This window comes from Bos mutus, chromosome 7 (assembly GCF_027580195.1).
Source record: "Bos mutus isolate GX-2022 chromosome 7, NWIPB_WYAK_1.1, whole genome shotgun sequence".
Classification (NCBI taxonomy): Eukaryota; Metazoa; Chordata; class Mammalia; order Artiodactyla; family Bovidae; genus Bos; species Bos mutus.
This window is the reverse complement of record NC_091623.1, coordinates 57,370,124-57,390,981: the sequence shown is the minus strand read 5'-3', so window position 1 is coordinate 57,390,981 and position 20,858 is coordinate 57,370,124. Positions and strand designations below refer to the sequence as shown.

Sequence of the window (20,858 nt, the reverse complement as noted above, 5' to 3'; positions counted from 1 at the left end):
AAAGAGTTGAGGAAAACAAACAATGCATCAGTACAGGTCTTACTTCAATATGCTATAACCTTTCAATTCCTCAGTATCTAAACACTGTCACTTGATACAGCTGTTTATTGTGCATAACATGTATGCATGTGTGTCAGTCGCTTCAGCTGGTTCAGTTCTTTGCGATCCCATGGACCGTAGCCTGCCAGGCTGCTCTGTCCATGGGATTCTCCAGGCAAGAATGCTGCAGTGGGTTACCATTTCCTTCTCCAAGGGATATTCCCGACCCAAAGATCAAACCCTGGTCTCCCACATTGCAGGCAGATTCATTACAGTCTGAGCCACCAGGGAAGCCCAAATATGTTTTAAATTAGTTTTTTAATTTTTAATTAAAAAAATTTTATTGAAGTATTTATTGCTGTTGTTCAGTCACTTAGTTGTATCCAACTCTTGCAACCCCATGGACTGCAGCATGCCAGGCTTCCCTGTCTTTAACTGTCTCCCAGAGTTTGCTCAGATTCATGTCCATTGAGTCAGTGAAGCTATCTAACCATGTCATCTAACTGATTATTCTACTCTTATTTTCCTTGCTTGTAGTTACCCTTCATTAGCATGGTATTAGGGCTTCCCTGGTGACTCAGACAGTAAAGAATATACCTTCCTGTCATCATCCTCATGGATGGGCTCCAACACTAGGGAAAAAAATGTTTTATATACTCCAATAAAAATTGATTTTAAAAATGGAAAATAAATATGAGTAATCCTGTTCACTGCTCTGGCACTGGCTGACCATCTCGGTTGGGTTGGCACTTAGTGGTTTTCTAGAGGCAAAACTTTCAGCTTTATATTGAGACAGGCTTGGGCAAACCAAGGTGAGTGCCTTGAAATGCACAGACTGTGACCTGTGCGTGGTGGACATGCCACAGACGTGGCATGAAAAGGTGAACTCATGGAGCCCTGAGTGACCCCATGGAGCCCTGTCACTGACTGATTCACTTTTCATCCTTTTCCTGCCACAGATAAGAATGAATGCCTGAACAGCACAGCGTGTCCACTGACAGCCACGTGTAATAACACCTGGGGAAGCTACTTATGTGTCTGCAATCCTGGGTTTGAGACACCTGCTGGGAGAGCTCACTTTACTGGCTCCAGAGGAACTTGCATAGGTAAGCAGATTCTCTGACGCCTTCCGGTAAAAATTTCCTCAGAGAAAGAGTTGAGGAAAACAAACAATGCATCAGTACAGATCTGACTTCAGTATGCTAATAACCTTTCAATTCCTCAGTATCTAAACACTGTCACTTGATACAGCTGTTTATACATGTGCATAACATGTATGCGTGTGTGTCAGTCGCTTCAGCTGGTTCAGTTCTTTGCGATCCCATGGACCGTAGCCCTCCAGGCTGCTCTGTCCATGGGATTCTCCAGGCAAGAATACTGCAGTGGGTTACCATTTCCTTCTCCAGGGATATTCCCGACCCAAAGATCAAACCCTGGTCTCTCACATTGCAGGCAGATTCATTATAGTCTGAGCCACCAGGGAAGCCCAAATATGTTTTAAACTATTTTTTATTTTTAATTAAAAAATTTTTTATTGTGGTATTTATTGTTGTTCAGTCGCTTAGTTGTATCCAACTTTTTGCAATCCCATGGACTGCAGCATGCCAGGTTTCCCTGTCTTTAACTGTCTCCCAGAGTTTGCTCAGATTCATGTCCACTGAGTCAGTGATGCTATCTAACCATCTCATCTGATGATTCTACTCTTTAGTTTCCCTTGCTGGTAGTTACCCTTCATTAACATGGTATTAGGGCTTCCCCGATGACTCAGACAGTAAAGAATCTACTTTCCTGTCATCATCCTCATGGATGGGCTCCAACATTAGAAAAAAATGTTTTTTATTCTCCCATAAAAGTTAATTTAAAAAATGGAAAGTAAATACAAGTAATCCTGTTCACTGCTCTGACACTGGCTGACCATCTCGGTTCGGTTGGTGCTTAGTGGTTTTCTAGAGGCAAAACTTTCAGTTTTATATTGAGACAGCCTTGAAGACACCAAGGTGAGTGCCTTGAAATGCACAGACTGTGACCTGTGTGTGGCAGACATGCCACAGATGTGGCATGAAAAGGTGAACTCATGGAGCCCTGAGTGACCCCATGTCACTGACTGATTCACTTTTCATCCTTTTCCTGCCACAGATAAGAATGAATGCCTGGACCCCGCACTGTGCTCACCGACAGCCAAGTGTAAGAACACCCGGGGAAGCTACTTATGTGTCTGCAATCCTGGGTTTGAGACACCTGATGGGAGAACTCACTTTACTGGCTCCGGAGGAACTTGCATAAGTAAGCAGATTCTCTGACGCCTTCGGGTTAAAATTTTCTGAGAGAAAGAGTTGAGGTAAACAAGTGAAGGAAAACAATGCATCAGTATGGATCTGACTTCAGTATGCTAATAACCTTTCAATTCCTCAGTATCTAAATACTATCCTTTGATATGGCTGTTTATGTGTGCTTAACATGTATGTGTGCACACATGTTTATGAGTGCTCAGTCGCTTCAATCATGTTCTATTCTTTGCGACCCCATGGACTATAGCCCACCAGTCTCCTCTGTCCATGGGATTCTCCAGGCAAGAATACTGGAGAGGATTAGTATGACCTCCTCTAGGGGATCTTCCTGATCCAGGGTTCGAATCCAGGTCTCCTGCGTCTCCTGCTTTGGCAGGCAATTCTTTACTACTGAGCAGAGATGCATTCCAAATGTGCAGCTCCTGTTAAGGTAACACATTAAGACTCCCCCTAGTGGTTGCCAATTTATTCTTATTTTAACTTGTCTTTCTGACTTATATTGAAATATTGAAGCTTAGGGCAACTCAATTAAAAAATGAAAAGACAAATTATTTTATAAAAGAATAGAGACATATATATATATATATATATGTGTGTGTGTAACTAAAGCACTTTGCTGTACTCCTGAAACTAATACAACATTGTTAATCAGCTATACTTTGATATAAAATAAAAAGTTAAAAAAAATGAAAAGATAACCCACATAATAGGAGAAAATATTTACAAATGATAAGATGGACTAGGGATTAGTATTCCTCAGCAAAAGACTTGAATAGACATTTTTTCCAAAGAATAAATACAGATGGCCAACAGGCACATGAAAAGATGTTTAACATTGCTGATCATCAGAGCAATGCAATCAAAACCACAATGAAGTAACACCTCACACCTGTCAGAATGGCTATCATCAGAAAGTCTACAGATAAATGTTGGACAGGATGTGGAGTACAGGAAACCCTTGTACATTGTTGGTGGCATTTGTATAGTCACTATGGAAAACAGGGATTCCCTGGTGGCTCAGAGGGTAAAGAATCTGCCTGCAGTGTGGGAGACCTGAGTTCGATCCCTGTGTTGGGCATATCCCCTGGAGAAGAAAATGGCAGCTCACTCCAGTATTCTTGCCTGGAAAATCCCATGGACAGAGGAGAAGGCTGGCAGGCTACAGACCACAGGGTCGCAAAGAGGCGGACATGACTGAGTGACTTCACTTTCACTTTATGGAAAATAATATGGAGTTTCCTCAAAATACTAAACATAGGACTGCGATATTATCCAGCAATTCCACTCCTGGGTATATATCTGAAGAAAACAAAAATATTAATTTGAAAAGATACATCCATCCCAATGTTCATAGCAGTAGTATTTACAAGAGCCAAGATGCAGAAGCAATCTGTGTCCATCAACAGATAAATGGATAAAGAAGATGTGAGATATAGAGACAGACATAGATACACACAGAATGGAATACTACTCAGCCATAAAAAAGAATGAAATTCTGACATTTGCAACAATATGGACTAGAGAGTATTATGCTTAGTGAAATAAGTCAGACAAAGACAAATACAAGTAAGTATGATATTACTTACATGTGGACTCTAAGAAATAAAACAAATAGATATATAACAAAACAGAAACAGACTCACAGATATAGAGAACAAACTAGTGGCTACCAGTGGGGAGAAGAAGGGGGAGGGGCAAGATAGGGGTATAGAATTAAGAGGTACAGACAAGTATGTATAAAATAAATAAGCAACAAAGACATATTATATAGCAGAGGGAGATATACCCATTACTTTGTGATCATTTTAAATGGGGTATAATCTATACAAAAATATTGAATCACTATGTTATATACCTGAAACTAATACAGTATTATAAATAAACTATACTTCAATTTTGGGCTTCCCTGATTGCTCAAACAATCCGTCTGCAATGCAGGAGACCCAGGTTTGATCCCTGGGGAAGATACCCTGGAGAAGGGAACGGCAATCCAGTATTCTTCCCTGGAGAATTCTATGGACGGAGGAGTCTGGTGGGCTACAGTCCACGGGGGCACAAAGACTCAGATATGAATGAGTGACTAACACACACACAAACACACACATATACACACAAACACACACATATACACACAAACACTTCAATTGGCTAGCAGGCATGACAACCAGCAGGCATGACTGAGAAGCAGAAATCCCATAATAAAAGAAAGCTGGGAGCAAGTTGGAAAAAGGAAAAGTTGGGGAGGGAAATTTTCCGAATTTCAGACTGGGAAGAAACATTTCTGTTTTTCTTTTCTTTTTTTTAATTATCATTCTATTTCTAGGAATCAACCCTAGGTCCCCTATCCCAACCCAAGTTACATTTTCGGAAGACTATAAACAACAGGTATGTTTCCATCTTTGTAAATCTGTGTTTGGTGCCCACCACCAATATGTGGAAATAAACAGTAATTACAAATAAAATATTCTCTAGAGGGAATATCCTTAAATATAACATATAAAACGAGGGTTCAAATCAACCTCCCCACACCTGCCAGGGCACATATACTTAACGGTCTTTGGGGATAAAAAGGTGTTTCTTGATATTAATATTTTTGCATCTTCTCCTATTTCTTCCATATTTTGTTTTATCGATTGCTTTCTTTCTGAGCAACAATGTATTGTTTGGAGAATACATGGCAGCCATGAAGTGTTCTCAGTCAACACTAGTTCTGTACAGAATTAATTATAAAAAACACACCATCTGGGACTTCCCTAGTGGTCCAGTGGTTAAGATTCTGTGCCTCCAATCCCTGGTCACAGAGCTAAGATTTTGCATGCTAAATGGCATGGCCAAATTATTAAAAAAAAAAAAACAGTAAGCACCCACACCCCCTCAATTTAATCATCATTATGGTTGATATAATTTCACTGTTGCAAATGTTATGTGTTATTGCAAAGAAATCTTTCAAAAGTGACTTACAAAACAAACGTATGTTACATTGAGACAATATGGAAATCAATATTACACCCAAAAGATGAATTTTCAAAATTCAGTCCTTTGTTTCATTAAAAGTTATTTGCAGCTTGACGGAGAAGGCAATGGCACCCCACTCCAGTACTCTTGCCTGGAGAATCCCAGGGACAGGGGAGCCTGGTGGACTGCCGTCTATGTGGTCGCACAGAGTCGGACACGACTGAAGTGACTTAGCAGCTAAATTGTCCAGTGTCATATAGAACTTACAGGACTTAAAAAACATGCCTTCTAGACCATTTAGGTTAAAGTGCACTTTTGGAAAACAGACTCTCTCTAGTCACAGTCAAGAATAAAGGTAAATGGAATATTACTTAGCTATAAAAAAGAACACATTTGAGTCAATTCAATGAGGTGGATGAAACTGGAGCCTATTATACAGAGTGAAGTAAGTCAAAAAGAGAAACACAAATACAGTATATTAACACATATATATGGAATTTAGAAAGATGGTAATGACGACCCTATATGCAAGACAGCAAAAGAGACACATGTAAAGAACAGACTTTTGGACTATGTGGGAGAAGGTGAGGGTGGGATGATTTGAGACAATAGCATTGAAACATGTATATTACCATATGTAAAATAGATGAACAGTGCAAGTTCAATGGATGAAGCAGGGCACTCAAAGCCGGTGCTCTGGGACAATGCAGAAGGATGGGGTGGGGAGGGAAGTGGGAGGGGGGATTCAGGATTGGGGGACACATGTACACCCATGGCTGATTCATGCTGATGTATGGCAAAACCCCCGCAATATTGTGTACTCCAATTAAAATAAATAAATTAATTTTTTAAAAAATAAATTACACACACACAAACCAGAAAAAACAGTAGAGTAGGAGGAGAATAAATAAAGCTGGGAAAAAAAGAATAAAGGTAAATATGTTATACAGATTGTTTTTATTAAAATGGAGAGTGGAAAGACATGTCTACATCATTATCTGTTATACACAAAGGTTATATAGAAATAAAGACTTTATATAAAATATATAAAAATAGAAATACATTTTAATATTTTGACTATTATGAATGGCATTTGATTGTTTCACTTCCATCCCCCAAAGTTGATATATTTGAATTGCCCCTCCTACAATTTTAATTTTCTCAGTGGGGGAAAAAAGATATTAACTTAATAGCTGGGAATATTTAGGCATTTTTGACAGGTAAGCTCTCTAGAAACTACTTTTGAGAATAATGGGGTGGGTGTTGAACTGATTCATTCTTTTCAAATGGATACCCATTAGTCCCAAAACAATGTATTGAACTTTATTTACATTGTGTGTGTGTGCTAAACTCCAACAAGTGTGTTTAATTTTGCAGTCTTGCATTCACAGATATGTCAGAGTATTTCTCTGCCAGAGCCAACTGTTTTAATAAAGCTTCTGAGAACTTGAGAACAACCTCTGGATGCTTCTAACTGAATGAAAGCCAATGATATGTTTCTATTCTCTCCTTTTAGGTCACCACTCAGGACCCAAATAACACAAGGATTAGCTCTGTTACCATGGTGACAAAAGGAGTACCAGAAGATAACAATGTCACACTTAAGTTACAGGTTTGAAATCATTCCCTGTTTCTGTGAATGTTTCCTCACAGTAGACAATTCTCCATCTTTTTCTTCCTCCAGTATGCCGGAAGGAATTAATTATAAGTTAGGTGGGACGAGTTCTTTTTCCTTTCTGGGTCTCCACATCACAGGAGAAATTCAAACCGCACGTGTAGATTTTTAACCTTATTTCAAGAGGTCTCTCCCTTCCTACTTTTCTGAAAATAAACATTTTCCCATATTGGATGACAATTGACTGTTTCTTCAGGGGTATACTAAAAAGCTCTAAAAGAAAGCACAAATGCAGAGGAATTCAGCAGAAAAGCAAAGGTGAGACCAGGCAGCATGGGCACGTTCTCAGTCGCTCAGTCGTGTCCGACTCTTGGCAATCCCACGGACTATAGCCCACCAGGCTCCTCTGTCCATGGGATTTTCCAGGCAGGAATACTGGAGTGGGTTGCATTTCTTCCTCCAGGGGATCGTCTCCACCCAGGAAACCAGGTAGAAGGTGATGCAAAATCTAGGATCAGTGAATTAAAAACATTCAATTACTTCACAATGGAATGAAGTAAAAGTGTAAGGTCTGAGTTTCTTCCTGCTTTGTTTAAACATTCGCGTCTTTTCCCTACAAACTGTTCCCTTCTGCTATTGAGCAATGGGAATAATTCCAGAGAAAGCTCATAGTTGTGGAAGCTTCGAGAAAGGACTGGAAAATAAAATCTGTAGTCTTAGTTTCCTTTTATGATTTCCTCCTAGACAATAGTCATTTTCATATCCACTACTTTTTTGTTTATTCATATTTCATTCTTTTAAAAAAATTTTATTGGTGAATCACACTCTGTTTTTTGTTTATTCCTAAGTATTCTATTCTTGTTTAAAAATTTTATTGGAGTATAGTTTATTGACAATGCTGTTAGTTTCAGGGGTATAGCAAAGACATTCGGTTATATGTATATATAAATACGAATGAATGAATATATTCATTCTTCTACAGCTTCTTTTCCCATATAGGTATTGTAGAATGTGGAGTATAGGTCCCTGTGCTGTACAGAAGGCCATGTTTTATATCCTGTGTATGTTCATCCCAGTTTCCTAATTTGTCCCTCCCTGCATCCTGTGTTTCCCCTTTGGTAATCATTAGTTTGTTTTAGAAATCTGTGAGTCTGTTTCTATTTTATAAACGCACTCACAATTTTTAAATTTATTTTTTTCCGTTATGGTTTATCACAGGATAGTGAATGTAGCTCCCTGTGCTCTACAGTGGGACCTTGTTTTTTATCCATCCTTCGTATCATAGTTTGCATCTGTTAATCCCAAACTCCCAGTCCCTCTCCCAACCCTCTCCCTCTCGGCAACCACATATCTGCTCTCTACGTCTGCACACTCACTGTTTGTATGGCAGGAAATAGCCGATTCTTTTGGCAACTTCAGCAACATCACCACCAAGCCATCTCAGGAACACAAGGAAGAAACTGCCCGTTTAGCAACACAGTATCTTCACAGAGTGCAGTCGGCAGCCTATGAAGCTGCCCTCAATCGACCCACAGGAGGAACGCTGAGGAAAGAGTCACAATTTATGGGTAAGCTGCGGTCATAGATACTCAGGCAGACTCTCAAACTTAATTGGGTTCAGGAAATGCTGGTTGAGCTACAATTTCATTGGCAGAAAACACCCTTCTCTTTCTTTACACTGGCAAAATCTGTGTATGAACTTGACATGAAATATCTTATTTCTCTTCAGAACCCTAAATTTGCATTGAATGAGGCTTGAAAGTTCATTTAACTGGACCATCCATTCATCTTTCAAGTCTAACCTATTTTTTTTTTTGCATTTTATTTATTTTTTAGTATAAATGTATTTATTTTAATCGGAGGCTAATTACTTTACAATATTGTATTGGTTTTGCCATACATCAACATGAATCCACCACGGGTGTACACATGTTCCCCATCCTGAACTCCCCTCCCACCTCCCTTCCGATACCATCCTCTGGGTCATCCCAGTGCACCAGCCCTGAGCATCCTGTATCGTGCATCGAACCTGGACTGGCGACTCATTTCATCTATGATATTATACATGTTTCAATGCCATTCTCCCAAATCATCCCACCCTCACCCTCTCCCACAGAGTCCAAAAGACTGTTCTATACATCTGTGTCTCTTTTGCTGTCTCACGTACAGGGTTATTGTTACCATCTTTCTAAATTCCATATATATGCACTAGTATACTTATTGGTGTTTTTCTTTCTGGCTTACTTCACTCTGTATAATAGGCTCCAGTTTCATCCACCTCATTAGAACTGATTCAAATGTATTCATTTTAATGGCTGAGTAATACTCCATTGTGTATATGTACCACTGCTTTCTTATCCATTCATCTGCTGATGGACATCTAGGTTGCTTCCATGTCCTGGCTATTATAAACAGTGCTGCGATGAACATTGGGGTACATGTGTCTCTTTCCCTTCTGGTTTCCTCAGTGTGTATGCCCAGCAGTGGGATTGCTGGATCATAAGGCAGTTCTATTTCCAGTTTTTTAAGGAATCTCCACACTGTTCTCCATAGTGGCTGTACTAGTTTGCATTCCCACCAACTAACCTATTTTCATAGTGAATCTTTTGTGGCTGCATGTACTGTCACTTTTAATCCAAGAGTCACCCTAGGGTTATTAGGTACAAATCTTTATCAAGGATACACTGAAGGATAAAGCAGTCTTTACTCTTAGAATTAACAAGGCTTCCATGGGGATAAAGAGCACCTGGTAAAGTGTCTGATACCTAAAAGGATTTGTGCTGTGTACTTAGCCACTCAGTCATGTCAGACTCTTTGTGACTGTATGGACTGTAGCCTGCTAGGCTCCTCTGTCCATGAAATTCCCCAGGCAAGAATACTGGAGTGGGGTGCCATTTCCTCCTCCAGAGGATCTTCCTGACTCATTGAACCCAAATTTCCTGTGTCTCCTGCATTGCAGGTGAGTTCTTTACCTGATGAGCCATCAGAGAAGCACCCTAGAAGGATTTACTAATTGTCAAATAAATGAATGAATATATGAACAGAAAAGCTGTGGTGTTGTCATCAATTAGAGGGTAAAATTCCACTTTAAAAAATTATTTTGTTGAAGTATAGTTATCCCCCTCACAACCTCTAAGTTTTCAGGCTCTTCTTTCCTGCTGACATCATGCATAAGCAATGATATCTCACTATAGTTTTATCTGCATATCACTGATTACTAGTGGATTAGATGTCTCTATTTTATGCTGGCCATTAGGTTTCTTTTTTGTGATTATTCTGATTTATATTTTTTGTCCATTTCCCCTTATCCTTTTGCTCTTTGTCCATTGTGTTTTTGGTTTTTATCTTATTGATATTTGGGAGCTCTTTACATATGATGGACCTCATTTATGTCTCTAAATATCTTCTGCCAATCTGTAGTTTGTTGAAAGGATATTTGAGTGGAGATGTTTTCACTTTTGATTTAATCAAATTTGTCTGTCTTAAAGAGGAGGTGAGGGACATAGCAAATGTCAGGGAGGCAGTTTGTGATGCTAATTAGAGTGAATAGAGTGGGCTTGGAGAGAAGGCAAGATTTGTGTGAAGACTTGAAGAAGAAGGAGTGAGCTGCGTGCATATCTGGGGGAGAATGATACTGGTCAGAGGGCTTGAGGTGAGCATTCCTGGTGTGTTGGAGGTACTTGCAGAGTGACTGAAGGTGACTGGACAAGGAACTGATACAAGGCAAGATCAAGCAGGGTCTTCCTGGGAATTGTAACAACACTAACTTTTATTCAGGGAGACCCTATCTGATTCACATTTTGAAAGGATCCCACTGGCTGCTCTGGGGGAACAATGAATGCAGTTAGATGACTGGGATGAGCCAGGAGACATCTCCTGGTGGGCCAGATGAAGTCAGTGCCCCAAATCAGACTCACACCAAGGTTGGTGTCTTTTCAGCAAAAGGTCTTGATTTGCTGCCAGGGTGCATGTGGAGTTTGAGAGAAAGAGAGAGTTTGGTGCTGAAGTTGATTAGCTTATTCAAAACAAAAGAGGCTGAAGAGTGAGTATGGACAGATGAAGGGAAGAAAGATGTCTTATGATTCTTTTTTTAATTAATTTTTTTTTGGAGTATGGTTGCCTTACAGTGTTGTATTAGTTTCAACTATACAGCAAGGTGAATCAGCTACATATCCTCTTTTTTTTCTATTTGCTTCCCATTTAGGTCACCACAGAGCACTGAGTAGAGTCCCCTGTGCTAGAAAGTAGCTTCTCATTAGTTATCTATTTTATTTTTTGTTAGTTTTTAGTTGCAACATCGCATTCAACCCTTTGAGACCCCATGGACTATAGCCTGCTAGGTTCCTCTGTCCATGGGATTTCCCAGGCAAGAATACTAGAGTGGGTTGCCATTTCCTCACCAAGGGATCTTCCTGACCCAGGGACGGAATTTGCATCTCTGGCGTCTCCTGCATTGGCAGGCAGATTCTTTACCACTGAGCCACCTGGGAAGCCCATAGTATCAATAGTAATTGACATATTGTTGTTGTTGTTCAGTCACTCAGTCATGTCCAACTCTTTGTGACCCCATGGACTGCAGCAGCCAGGCTTCCTTGTCCTTCACTATCTCCTGAAGCTTGCTCAAACTCATGTCCATTGAGTCGGTGATGCCATCCAACCATTTCACCCTCTGTCGCCCCCTTCTCCTGCCACCTTCGATCTTTCCCAGCATCAAGGCCTTTTCTAATGAGTTGGTTCTTCGCATAAGGTGGCCAAAGGATTGGAGCTTCAGCTTCAGCATCAGTCCTTCCAATGAATATTCAGGACTGATTTCCTTTAGGATTGACTGATTTGATCTCCTTGCAGTCCAAGGGACTCTCAAGAGTCTTCTCCAACACCACAGTTCAAGAGCATCAGTTCTTCAGTGCTCAGCCTTCTTTATGGTCCAGCCCTCACATCCATACATGACTACTGGAAAAACCATAGGTTTGAGTATATGGACCTTTGTTGGCAAAGTAATGTCTCTGCTCAATATGCTGTTTAGCTTTGCCATAGCTTTTCTTCCAAGGAGCAAGCATCTTTTAATTTCATGACAGCAGTCACTGTCCACAGTGATTTTGAAGCCCAAGAAAGTAAAGTCCATCACTGTTTCCATTGTTTCCCCATCTGTCTGCATGAAGTGATGGGACCAGATGCCAGGATCTTAGTTTTTTGAATGTTGAGTTTTAAGCCAATTTTTTCACTCTCCTCTTTCACCTTCTTCAAGAGGCTTTTTCGTTCCTCTTTGCTTTCTGCTGTAAGAGTGGTGTGATCTGCATAAGTAAGTAAGTTCAGTCACTCCTTTGTGTCCAACTCTGCGACCCCATGTACTGCAGCATGCCAGGTTTCCCTGCATATCCGAGGTTATTTATATATTGAATTTTTCCCTCCAATAAGAGACTCGGTACCCAAATAAAGCCAATAGCTTCTATGTGTCCACTCAAACTTCATCACCCAAATTCCAGTTTTCATCTGAAGCTCCTACAGTTGTCATTTTTTAAATTTAATTTTTATTTATTTTTCTGCCACACCATGCAGCGTGTGGGATCTTGGTTCCCTGACCAGGGATCAAACCCACATCCCTCGCATTGGGAGCATGGATTCCTAACCACTGGGCACCAGGGAAGTCCTTGTCATTGTTTTTTAATGAGATGGACAAGGAGATTATGTTTTAAAATAAGTGTTTATAAGGATTTCCAACATTCATGCAGATTTTCTGTTTTTTTAGTTATTGAAGCGCTGACCATCAAGAATGGTTGCAAAACAGAAAACGAGATAGTTAAATTACAGATTGAAAAGGAGACAATGGACATCGATTGCAGTGTTGTCACTGGAGGAGGAACTGGAGGTAACAGAAATTACCTAAATTATCTCAACATCTCTAGAATTGGGGGCAGGGGAAATTTACTCTTATTTTTTATTGAGTTATACTAACAATTAATACACAATATTATACTAATTTCATGCATGCATGCATGCTAAGTCGCTTCAGTTGTGTCCAACTTTTTGCCACCCTATGGACTATAGCCCACCAGGCTCCTCTGTCCATGGGGATTTCATGCCCTCCCCCAAGGGATCTTCCCGACCCAGGGATCGAACCCATGTCACCTGTGGCTTCTGCACTGCAGGCAAATTCTTTACCATTGAGCAGTACTTCTTTACCAGGGAAGCTCAATTTCAGGCATACAACAGGCTGATTTGATGCTTTTATACATTATGAATGATCACCTCACTATACAAAATTGTTACAATATCCTTGACTATATTCTCTGTAATTACATCTTTGTGACATATATTTTGCAGTTGAAGTTGGTACCTCTTAATCCTCATCACCCTTCTTCTCTCCATGTCCCCTGCATATTTTCTCCTCTCGAAACCACCACTTTGTTCTCTGTGTCCATGAATCTGTTTCTCTTTTGTCTCGTGTTTTAGATTCCACATAGAAGTGAAAGCATGTGGGATTTGTTTTTCTCTGTCTGACTTATTTTACTAACATAACATCATACCCTCCAGGTTCACCCATGTTGCTGCAAATGGAAAGACTTCGTTCTTTTTACGGTTGTGTAATATTCCATTGTGTATATATACCACTTCTTTATCCATTCATCTATGGGAGGACACTTTGCTTCCATATCTTGACTATTGTAAAGTGCTGCTAGGGACATAGGGGATATCTCTACTAGAATCCAGACATAGCCTTAACATCCTGCAAGTGGAAAGATTTTGGAATCTCCCCCATCTATTTTTCAAGGATGTATGGTCTAATAAATTAGGATTCTGAGTCCTACATTCCATATCTGACTCCTAAGAAACTGGCCAGATAACTCCTTAACTGGCAACACATTCTCCAGTCTCCTCCTCAGGTTCATTGGTTCTTTGCTTCCTTTCAGGTGCTGTGGTCTTTATTTCTTACAAGTCTTTCGGGTCCATCTTAGATGGCTCCTTTGTGTCTAAGGAAAACCTAACTCTTGATGAAAAGCTGGATCACTTTCAACTGAATTCCAAGGTGATAAGTGGCACCACAGGATGCAAGAAGAATTGTTCCCTGGCCAAACCCGTGAACTTCACGTTTCACCATATACAGGTGGGCAAAGTATCCACTTGTTTGAGCACCTAGAGATTTCTACTGATCATACCTATAAAGCTAGTAGTGAAAAAGTATGGCTTTTACAGTCAGTTCTTTCTGTCCAGGCTGATTTATCAGGAATTGCTGATGGAGATTTGAAATTCAACCCAGTCCTTGGTTAAGAGTTACTCCAAAAATTACATGATGGGAATTATTCCTTCAACAGACTAAAAAGTGATTTAAAAAAAACTGTAGCCTTATTTACTGTTGGGAAATGAACAAATAAACGTGACTCTTTACAATCCCATGGACCAGATCCAGCCAGGCTCCTCCATCCATGGAATTTTCCAGCAAGAATATTGAAGTGGGTTGGCATTTTCTCCTTCAGGGGATTCCTCCCAACCCAGAGATCGAGCCAGTGTCTCCTGCACTGCCAGGCAGATTCTTTACCACTGAGCCACCAGGGAAGCCCAAGATGTTCACAGTAAGATCTTTAAAGTAAAATCATCAAGTCATGTACTTTAAGTATGTACAGTTATATTTGTCAAGTATTCCTCAATAAAGCTGGAAAAAATAAACGACTCAACTTAAAAAATTAAAATACAGATGAGAGCTTCCCTGGTGGCTCCTTGGCAAATAATTCACCTGCCAATACAGGAGACGTGGGTTTGAACCCTGGTCTGGGAAGATCCCACGTGCCTCAGGGTAACTAAGCTTGTGTGCCACGACTATTCTGCGCTCTAGAGCCCTCGAGCTGCAATGATGAGCCATGTGTCGCAACTGCTGAAGCCCACGTGCCCTGGAGCCCATGCTCAGCAACAAGAGAAGCCAGCCATCACAGTGAGAAGCCCGTGCACTACAGCTAGCGAGCAGGCCCTGCTCTCTGAAACTAAAGAAAACACTGCCTAGAAATGAAGACCTAGCACAGCCAAAAATAAATAAAGAAAAAAAATTTTTTAAGTCAGATGAAAGATTTTTTTTTTAATATTAGGGTTTCATTTCTGACCCCAGAATTGAAACTTGAGCCTCTAATTAATTGAAGAAGGATTTGAAAATACTGCTCTCTGGTCTTCCAGTTCTAAGTAAAAGATACTTTGTATAACAAAGCCCATAGTACATATGGTATCATGCCCTTCAAATTTTGTTAAGAGGGTAGATCTCATAATCAGTGTTCTTACCACAAAAAGCAGAAACAAAGGGACGCAGGAAACTTCAGGAAGTGTTGGATTTGTTTTGTTGCTTTGATGGTGGTGATGGTGTCACAGGTGTACATATATCCCAATTCGTCACGTTTCATGTAGTATGTTGTGTTCAGTCGTGTCTGACTCTTACGGCCCCATGGACTGTAGCCCGCCAGGCTCCTCTGTCCATGGGATTGTCCAGGCAAGAACACTGGATTGGGTTGCCATTTTCTCCCCCCAGGGAGTCTTCCCAACCCAGGGATTGAATCCCTGTCTCTTGCATCTCCTGCATTAGCAGGCGGATTTTTTACCTTTGTGTATCAATTATACCTCAGTAAAACCATACAAAAGGAAAAACTGAATTCCATGACTTTTAAAACACATTAAAAATTGTCCTCACAAGATATTTAATATACTTCCCCATGCTGTATAGTAGGACCTTGTTGTTTCTGCGTTGTAAACGTATAGTTTGAATCTACAAATGCCAAACTCCCAGTCCATCCCTCTCCCTCCCCACCCGCTCCACCCCCGGCAACCACAAGTGTGTTCTCTATGCCTATGAGTCTGTTTCTGTGTGAACAAAATTTTGCGATTATTGTAAATGGAAAGTAACATTTAAATTATATCAAAAATTAAAAACCAAAAACTTTAACATAACAAACTTTATTGGAGTATAGTTGATTTAGAATGCTGTGTTGGTTTCAAGTATACAATATAGTGGGCTTCCCAGGTGACTCAGTGGTAAAAAATCTGCCTGCGAGTGCAGAAGACAAAGGAGGCTCGGGTTTGATCCCTGGGTCGGGAAGATTCCCTGGAGGAGGAAAAGGTAACTCATTCCAGTATTCTTGCCCAGAAAATTCCATGGACAGAGGATCCTGGTTGGACACAACTAAGCATGCACGCATTCATACAATATGGTAATTCAGTATTTTTGCATATTATATTCCATTATAGGTTATTACAAAATAATAGGGATAGTTTCCTCTGCTATATAGTAAATTGTAGGTGCTTATCTCTTTTATTGATATGAGTTTGTATCTGTTAATCCCATAGTCCTAATTTGTCTCTCCCCTCTTCCTTATCCCCTTTGGTCATCATAAGTTTGTTTTTTATGTCTGTGAGTTTGTTTCTGTTTTCTATATTCCATTCGTTTTATTTTTTAGATTCCACATATAGGAAATAATATAAGTATTTGTCTTTATCTACCTGACATTTTGCCAAGCATAATATCCTTTTGGCCTATCTGTGTTGCAAATGGCATCATTTCATTTTTTATGGTTGAATAGTATTTCGTTGTGTGTAAGCATGCATGCATGTGTGTGTGTGTGCATGTATGTGTGGAAAGCTTCAGATTTTAAATGATAGTGTCTCATGAAGAGCAATTTTCTTTCCAGATGGTAGGGGAAAGCAGAAAGTCTCTTTGTGTCTACTGGGACGAGCTGGTCTGGTCTAATGAAGGGTGCCACGTGATCTTGTCCGACGGAACTCGAACTGTATGCAGTTGCAGCCATCTGTCCACCTTTGCCGTCCTCATGGCCTCGGTCGAGCTGAAGGTACGTGTGTAAACACACATGCCGCTGAAAGTCAGCTCTGCTGCAGGGTGGTGCTGGTGGGAGGCAGGGATCTTCAGAAAGAAGATGAAAAACATTAGCAGAGGAACAGCTATGTATCTTCCTCTTTTTCTTTTCATTTTTTAGAATTCAAGGATAATGCTTTACAATGCTGTGTTAGTTTCTGCCGTACACCAACATTCCCTTCTCTTTTGAGTCTCCCTCTTACCTAACCCCCATCCCACCCAACCCCCATCCCACCCTGTTAGGTCATCACAGAGTACCAAGCGGAACTCCCTGTGCTATTGAGCATCTTCCAGCTAGCTTTTCTTTCACACATGGTAGTGCACTTGTTTCAGTGCTACCTGAGAAGCCACAGTGCATACGCTCCAGTGCTGCTCTCTCACCTGCCCTGCCCTCTCCTTTCCCCTCTGTGAACACAAGTCCTTTCTCTATATCTGAGTCTCTATTCCCACACTGCAAATAGGTTCATCAGTACTGTTTTTCAGGAAGATTCCTCTGGAGAAGGAAATGGTAACCCACTCCAGTATTCTTGCCTGGAGAAGCCCTTGGACAGAAGAGCGTGGCCAGCTATGGTCCATGGGGTCGCAAAGAGGTGGACATGACTGAGTGACTAACCCTTTCTATATATGCATTAATATAAATTTCTCTTTTTCATGTTAAAAATGTACAACCCTTTTAGGAGGTGTATAGTGGTATCTCATTGTGGCTTTAATGTATACAGACCTGATGACTAGTGGCATGGAGCCTTTTTTCATGTTTTCATGGGGTAGAACTTGTGAGTGAAACAACCCTTATATCTGGGAAACCTAGTCATCCAAAACCACTGCATTCAGCCTTTAGAATTTCTGGTGGATTTCTTCACATGCAGTCCTGTAGCAACCATGTGTTCCTTCTGTGCTCTGTCAAAATTGAAATCGTTCTGTCTCATCTCTTTTGGGAAGAACTTGAGTTAATGTTGCCTCTTTGCTGTGCAAACTTGGCTCTCCAATGAGATCAAGAAAAGTTACAATTTTGTCAATTATCATTTTCTTATTGTTGGGGTGAGAGTCATGTTTCATTGTGATTGTCTAATCTTTTTAAAAATTATTTACATTCAGCCGCCTGGGTCTTCATTGCTGCACATGGGCTTTCTCTATTTGTGGCAAGCCAGGGCTACTCTCTAGTTGCGGTGCCCAGGCTTCTCATTGTGGCGGCTTCTCTTGCAGAGGAGCCCAGCAATGGGCTCTAGGGCACATGGGCTCCACTAGTTGCAGCACACAGGCTCAGGAGTTGCAACAGGTGGGCTCAGTACTTGTGGCACACGGGCTTAGCTGCCCCACAGCATGTGGGACCTTCTCAGACCAGGCATGGAACACTTGTCCCCTGCACTGGTAGGCCAGTTCTTCACCAGTGGACTACGAGGGAAGTTTGGCTTGGCCACTATTGATCTGTTCAGTTTCTCACGAGGAAATTAACACCATGCATTGAGGGTTCTAAGACCCGGGTTATTGGGAACCACAGTGTCCAAAACAAAAACCAATTGGGATCTCTTTTCTCCTGCTGCGTCTAGGAGGACCCCGTGCTGACTGTGATCACCTACGTGGGGCTGAGCCTCTCTCTGCTCTGCCTCTTCCTGGCGGCCCTCACCTTCCTCCTGTGTCGATCCATCCAGAACGTCAGCACCTCCCTCCACCTGCAGCTCTCCATCTGCCTCTTCCTGGCCTACCTCCTCTTCCTCACAGGCATCAAACGGACAGAGCCCGAGGTAGGAGAATTAGCCAAAATCCTTTCTTATTTTTTATTTTGGCCAGGCTACATGACTTGTAGGATGTTAGTTCCCCAACAAAAGATTGAACCTAAGCCCACAACAGTGAAAGTGCCAATTCCTAAACTGGACTGCCAGGGAATTCCCTTCTTTTTTTTTAAACAGCTTTTTCTTTAATTTTTATTGGAGTATGGTTGCTTTACAAGGTAGTGCTAGTTCCTGCTGTACAGCAAAATGAGTCAGTCACACATATACATATATCCCTCCCCTTTGGGGCTTCCTTCTCATTCAGGTCACCAGAGTGCATTAAGGAGAGTTCCCTGTGATGTACAGTAGGCTCTCATTAGTTACCTATTTTATACATAGTATCAATAGCATAATTCATACATATATAGTTTGCCCTTTTTAAATGTACATGTCAGTGGCTTTCAGTATATTCATGGAACTGTGTATTCCCTTGGGTAATTTATTACTTATTACACATTCATATCCACAAATTACATCAGCCTTATCATGCCAACCCCTACCTCTGTCTCCTGGCAATCAGGTTTTCACTCTTTTCTTTTTTCATGAATCTGAGATTTTTCAATTCCACGAATAAAAGATTATACAGTATTTGTCTCTGTCTGACAATCTCCTGAGCATAGCTCAAGGTTCATCCATGTTGTTCCAGAAGGCAGGAATCCTCCTTTCTCCTGGATAGATAGTACATTAGATATGTTGTTGGGAAATTCCATAGACAGAGGAACTTGCTATTACCTATGTCTATAATAGATATAGATATGTTGTTGTTTAGTCACTAAGTTGTGTCTGACACTTCTGCAAGCCCATGAACCATAGTCCGCCAGGCTCTTCTGTCCATGGGATTTCCCAGGCAAGAATACTGGAGTAGGTTGCCATTTCCTCCTCCAGGGGATCTTCCCAACACAGGGATCAAACCCATATCTCCTGCATTGGCAGGTGGGTTCTTTACCTCTGAGCCACCAAGGAAGCCCAGATACAGAGACAGAGATACTAAAACCGTCACCCTGATCAAGATCTAGAACATGCCCAAAACTCAGAGTTTTCTTCATGTCCCTTCCCCAGTTAACAGTCAATTTAAAAACTTACAGACTGAATGAACGATGCACAGTGGAGCTGGGTCTTGAGGGTCACTGATTTATGATTCCAAGCTAGCAGGTTTGATATCAAACATGTGTTTCATGCAACAGCATCTCCAAGGAGTGAGAGGTAGAAACCAGGAAGTGAATGGAGTTTTGCAAAGATTGAGAGGTTGCTAGAAAGACTCAGGACATGATTCCTAAGAAAAGAGGGTTTTATTCACCATGAAAAGAGAGTCAATGGTCCAGGAGAGATCATGAGCAGTGTCGAGGAAACCCAATTCCCCTCAGACAATGGACAGCGGTCACTGTTCTCTTCAAATGTGTGGGAAGCAGTGTCCTCAAACAAAAGCTAGGTTATACTTTAATCAAAGACATGGGGTGGGGGCAATCATTTCCCTGGTGGCCCAGTGGTTAAACTCCACACTTCCAATGCAGGGAGCGTGGGTTTGATCCCTGGTCAAGTAACTAAGATTCCACATGCTGCATTGTGCAACCTAAAGAGAGGCGAAAAATTGACTTTTTCAAGTTCCAGTGGTCCTAAAGACATGCAGGGAACATTCAGTGAATATGAAGAAGGAGGGGGGAGGGTTTGCTTACTACAGAAAAGGTCATTCAGAGCAGATGCTTTCATAGTGGAGGAAACCAGGAGCTGTTGGATCAAAAGGGAAAACTATGGGGCTTTATGCAGATAAGCATATTGGAGGAGTCACTCATTCACTCACTCATTCATGTACCCAACATATATGCCACACAGACCAGAGTGACTTCAGTTCTGGGTAGTGATCAAGATGGAAGAGACAGTGATCACGGCAGGACAAGCAGGCCATAAGCTTTCTACGGGGATTAATTTCATCCTCAGAAGGGGAAAGGGGGCAGGGAGGTGGTTAAGGGTTCTTGGGATGGAGACAGCCCTGGCCAGGACCAGCTTCATCCGACTCAGAGAAGTCTAGCATCCATTAGCCAACAGGCAAAGGTCTATCTGATTTCTGCAGTCCTTAACACACTTTGAATATTGTCATCTTCCATTTTAAGATGGACAAAGATCTCTTTGAACTTTAGCTAGTTAGCTATTTTTGGCTGCGCTAGGTCTTCATTGCTGCGAGCTTTCGCTAGGTGCAGTAAGTGGGGGCTACTCCTTGCAGTACACGGACTTCTCACTGTGATTGCGTCTCTTGTTTCAGAGCATGCGCTTTGACCGCTTTGACCGAGAGCAGGGCTCTCGGTCTTCCGTAGTTGTGGTGTTTGGGCTTAGTTGCCCCATGGCATGTGGAATCT

At 41.2% G+C, this 20,858-nt stretch overlaps 1 protein-coding gene across 1 annotated transcript in view; it reads left to right on the top strand.

Moving 5' to 3' along the window:
• Positions 1 to 20,858, top strand: part of LOC102277557 (adhesion G protein-coupled receptor E3) — a 43,035-nt gene that overhangs the window by 10,373 nt on the left and 11,804 nt on the right. Inside the window, exons 5-13 of the mRNA XM_070373809.1 lie at positions 999 to 1,145; positions 2,176 to 2,322; positions 4,651 to 4,712; positions 6,799 to 6,894; positions 8,288 to 8,465; positions 12,644 to 12,763; positions 13,806 to 13,999; positions 16,557 to 16,715; positions 18,286 to 18,480. Of these exons, the coding sequence (XP_070229910.1) occupies positions 999 to 1,145; positions 2,176 to 2,322; positions 4,651 to 4,712; positions 6,799 to 6,894; positions 8,288 to 8,465; positions 12,644 to 12,763; positions 13,806 to 13,999; positions 16,557 to 16,715; positions 18,286 to 18,480 (1,298 nt within the window). The remainder of the gene's footprint in view (positions 1 to 998; positions 1,146 to 2,175; positions 2,323 to 4,650; positions 4,713 to 6,798; positions 6,895 to 8,287; positions 8,466 to 12,643; positions 12,764 to 13,805; positions 14,000 to 16,556; positions 16,716 to 18,285; positions 18,481 to 20,858) is intronic.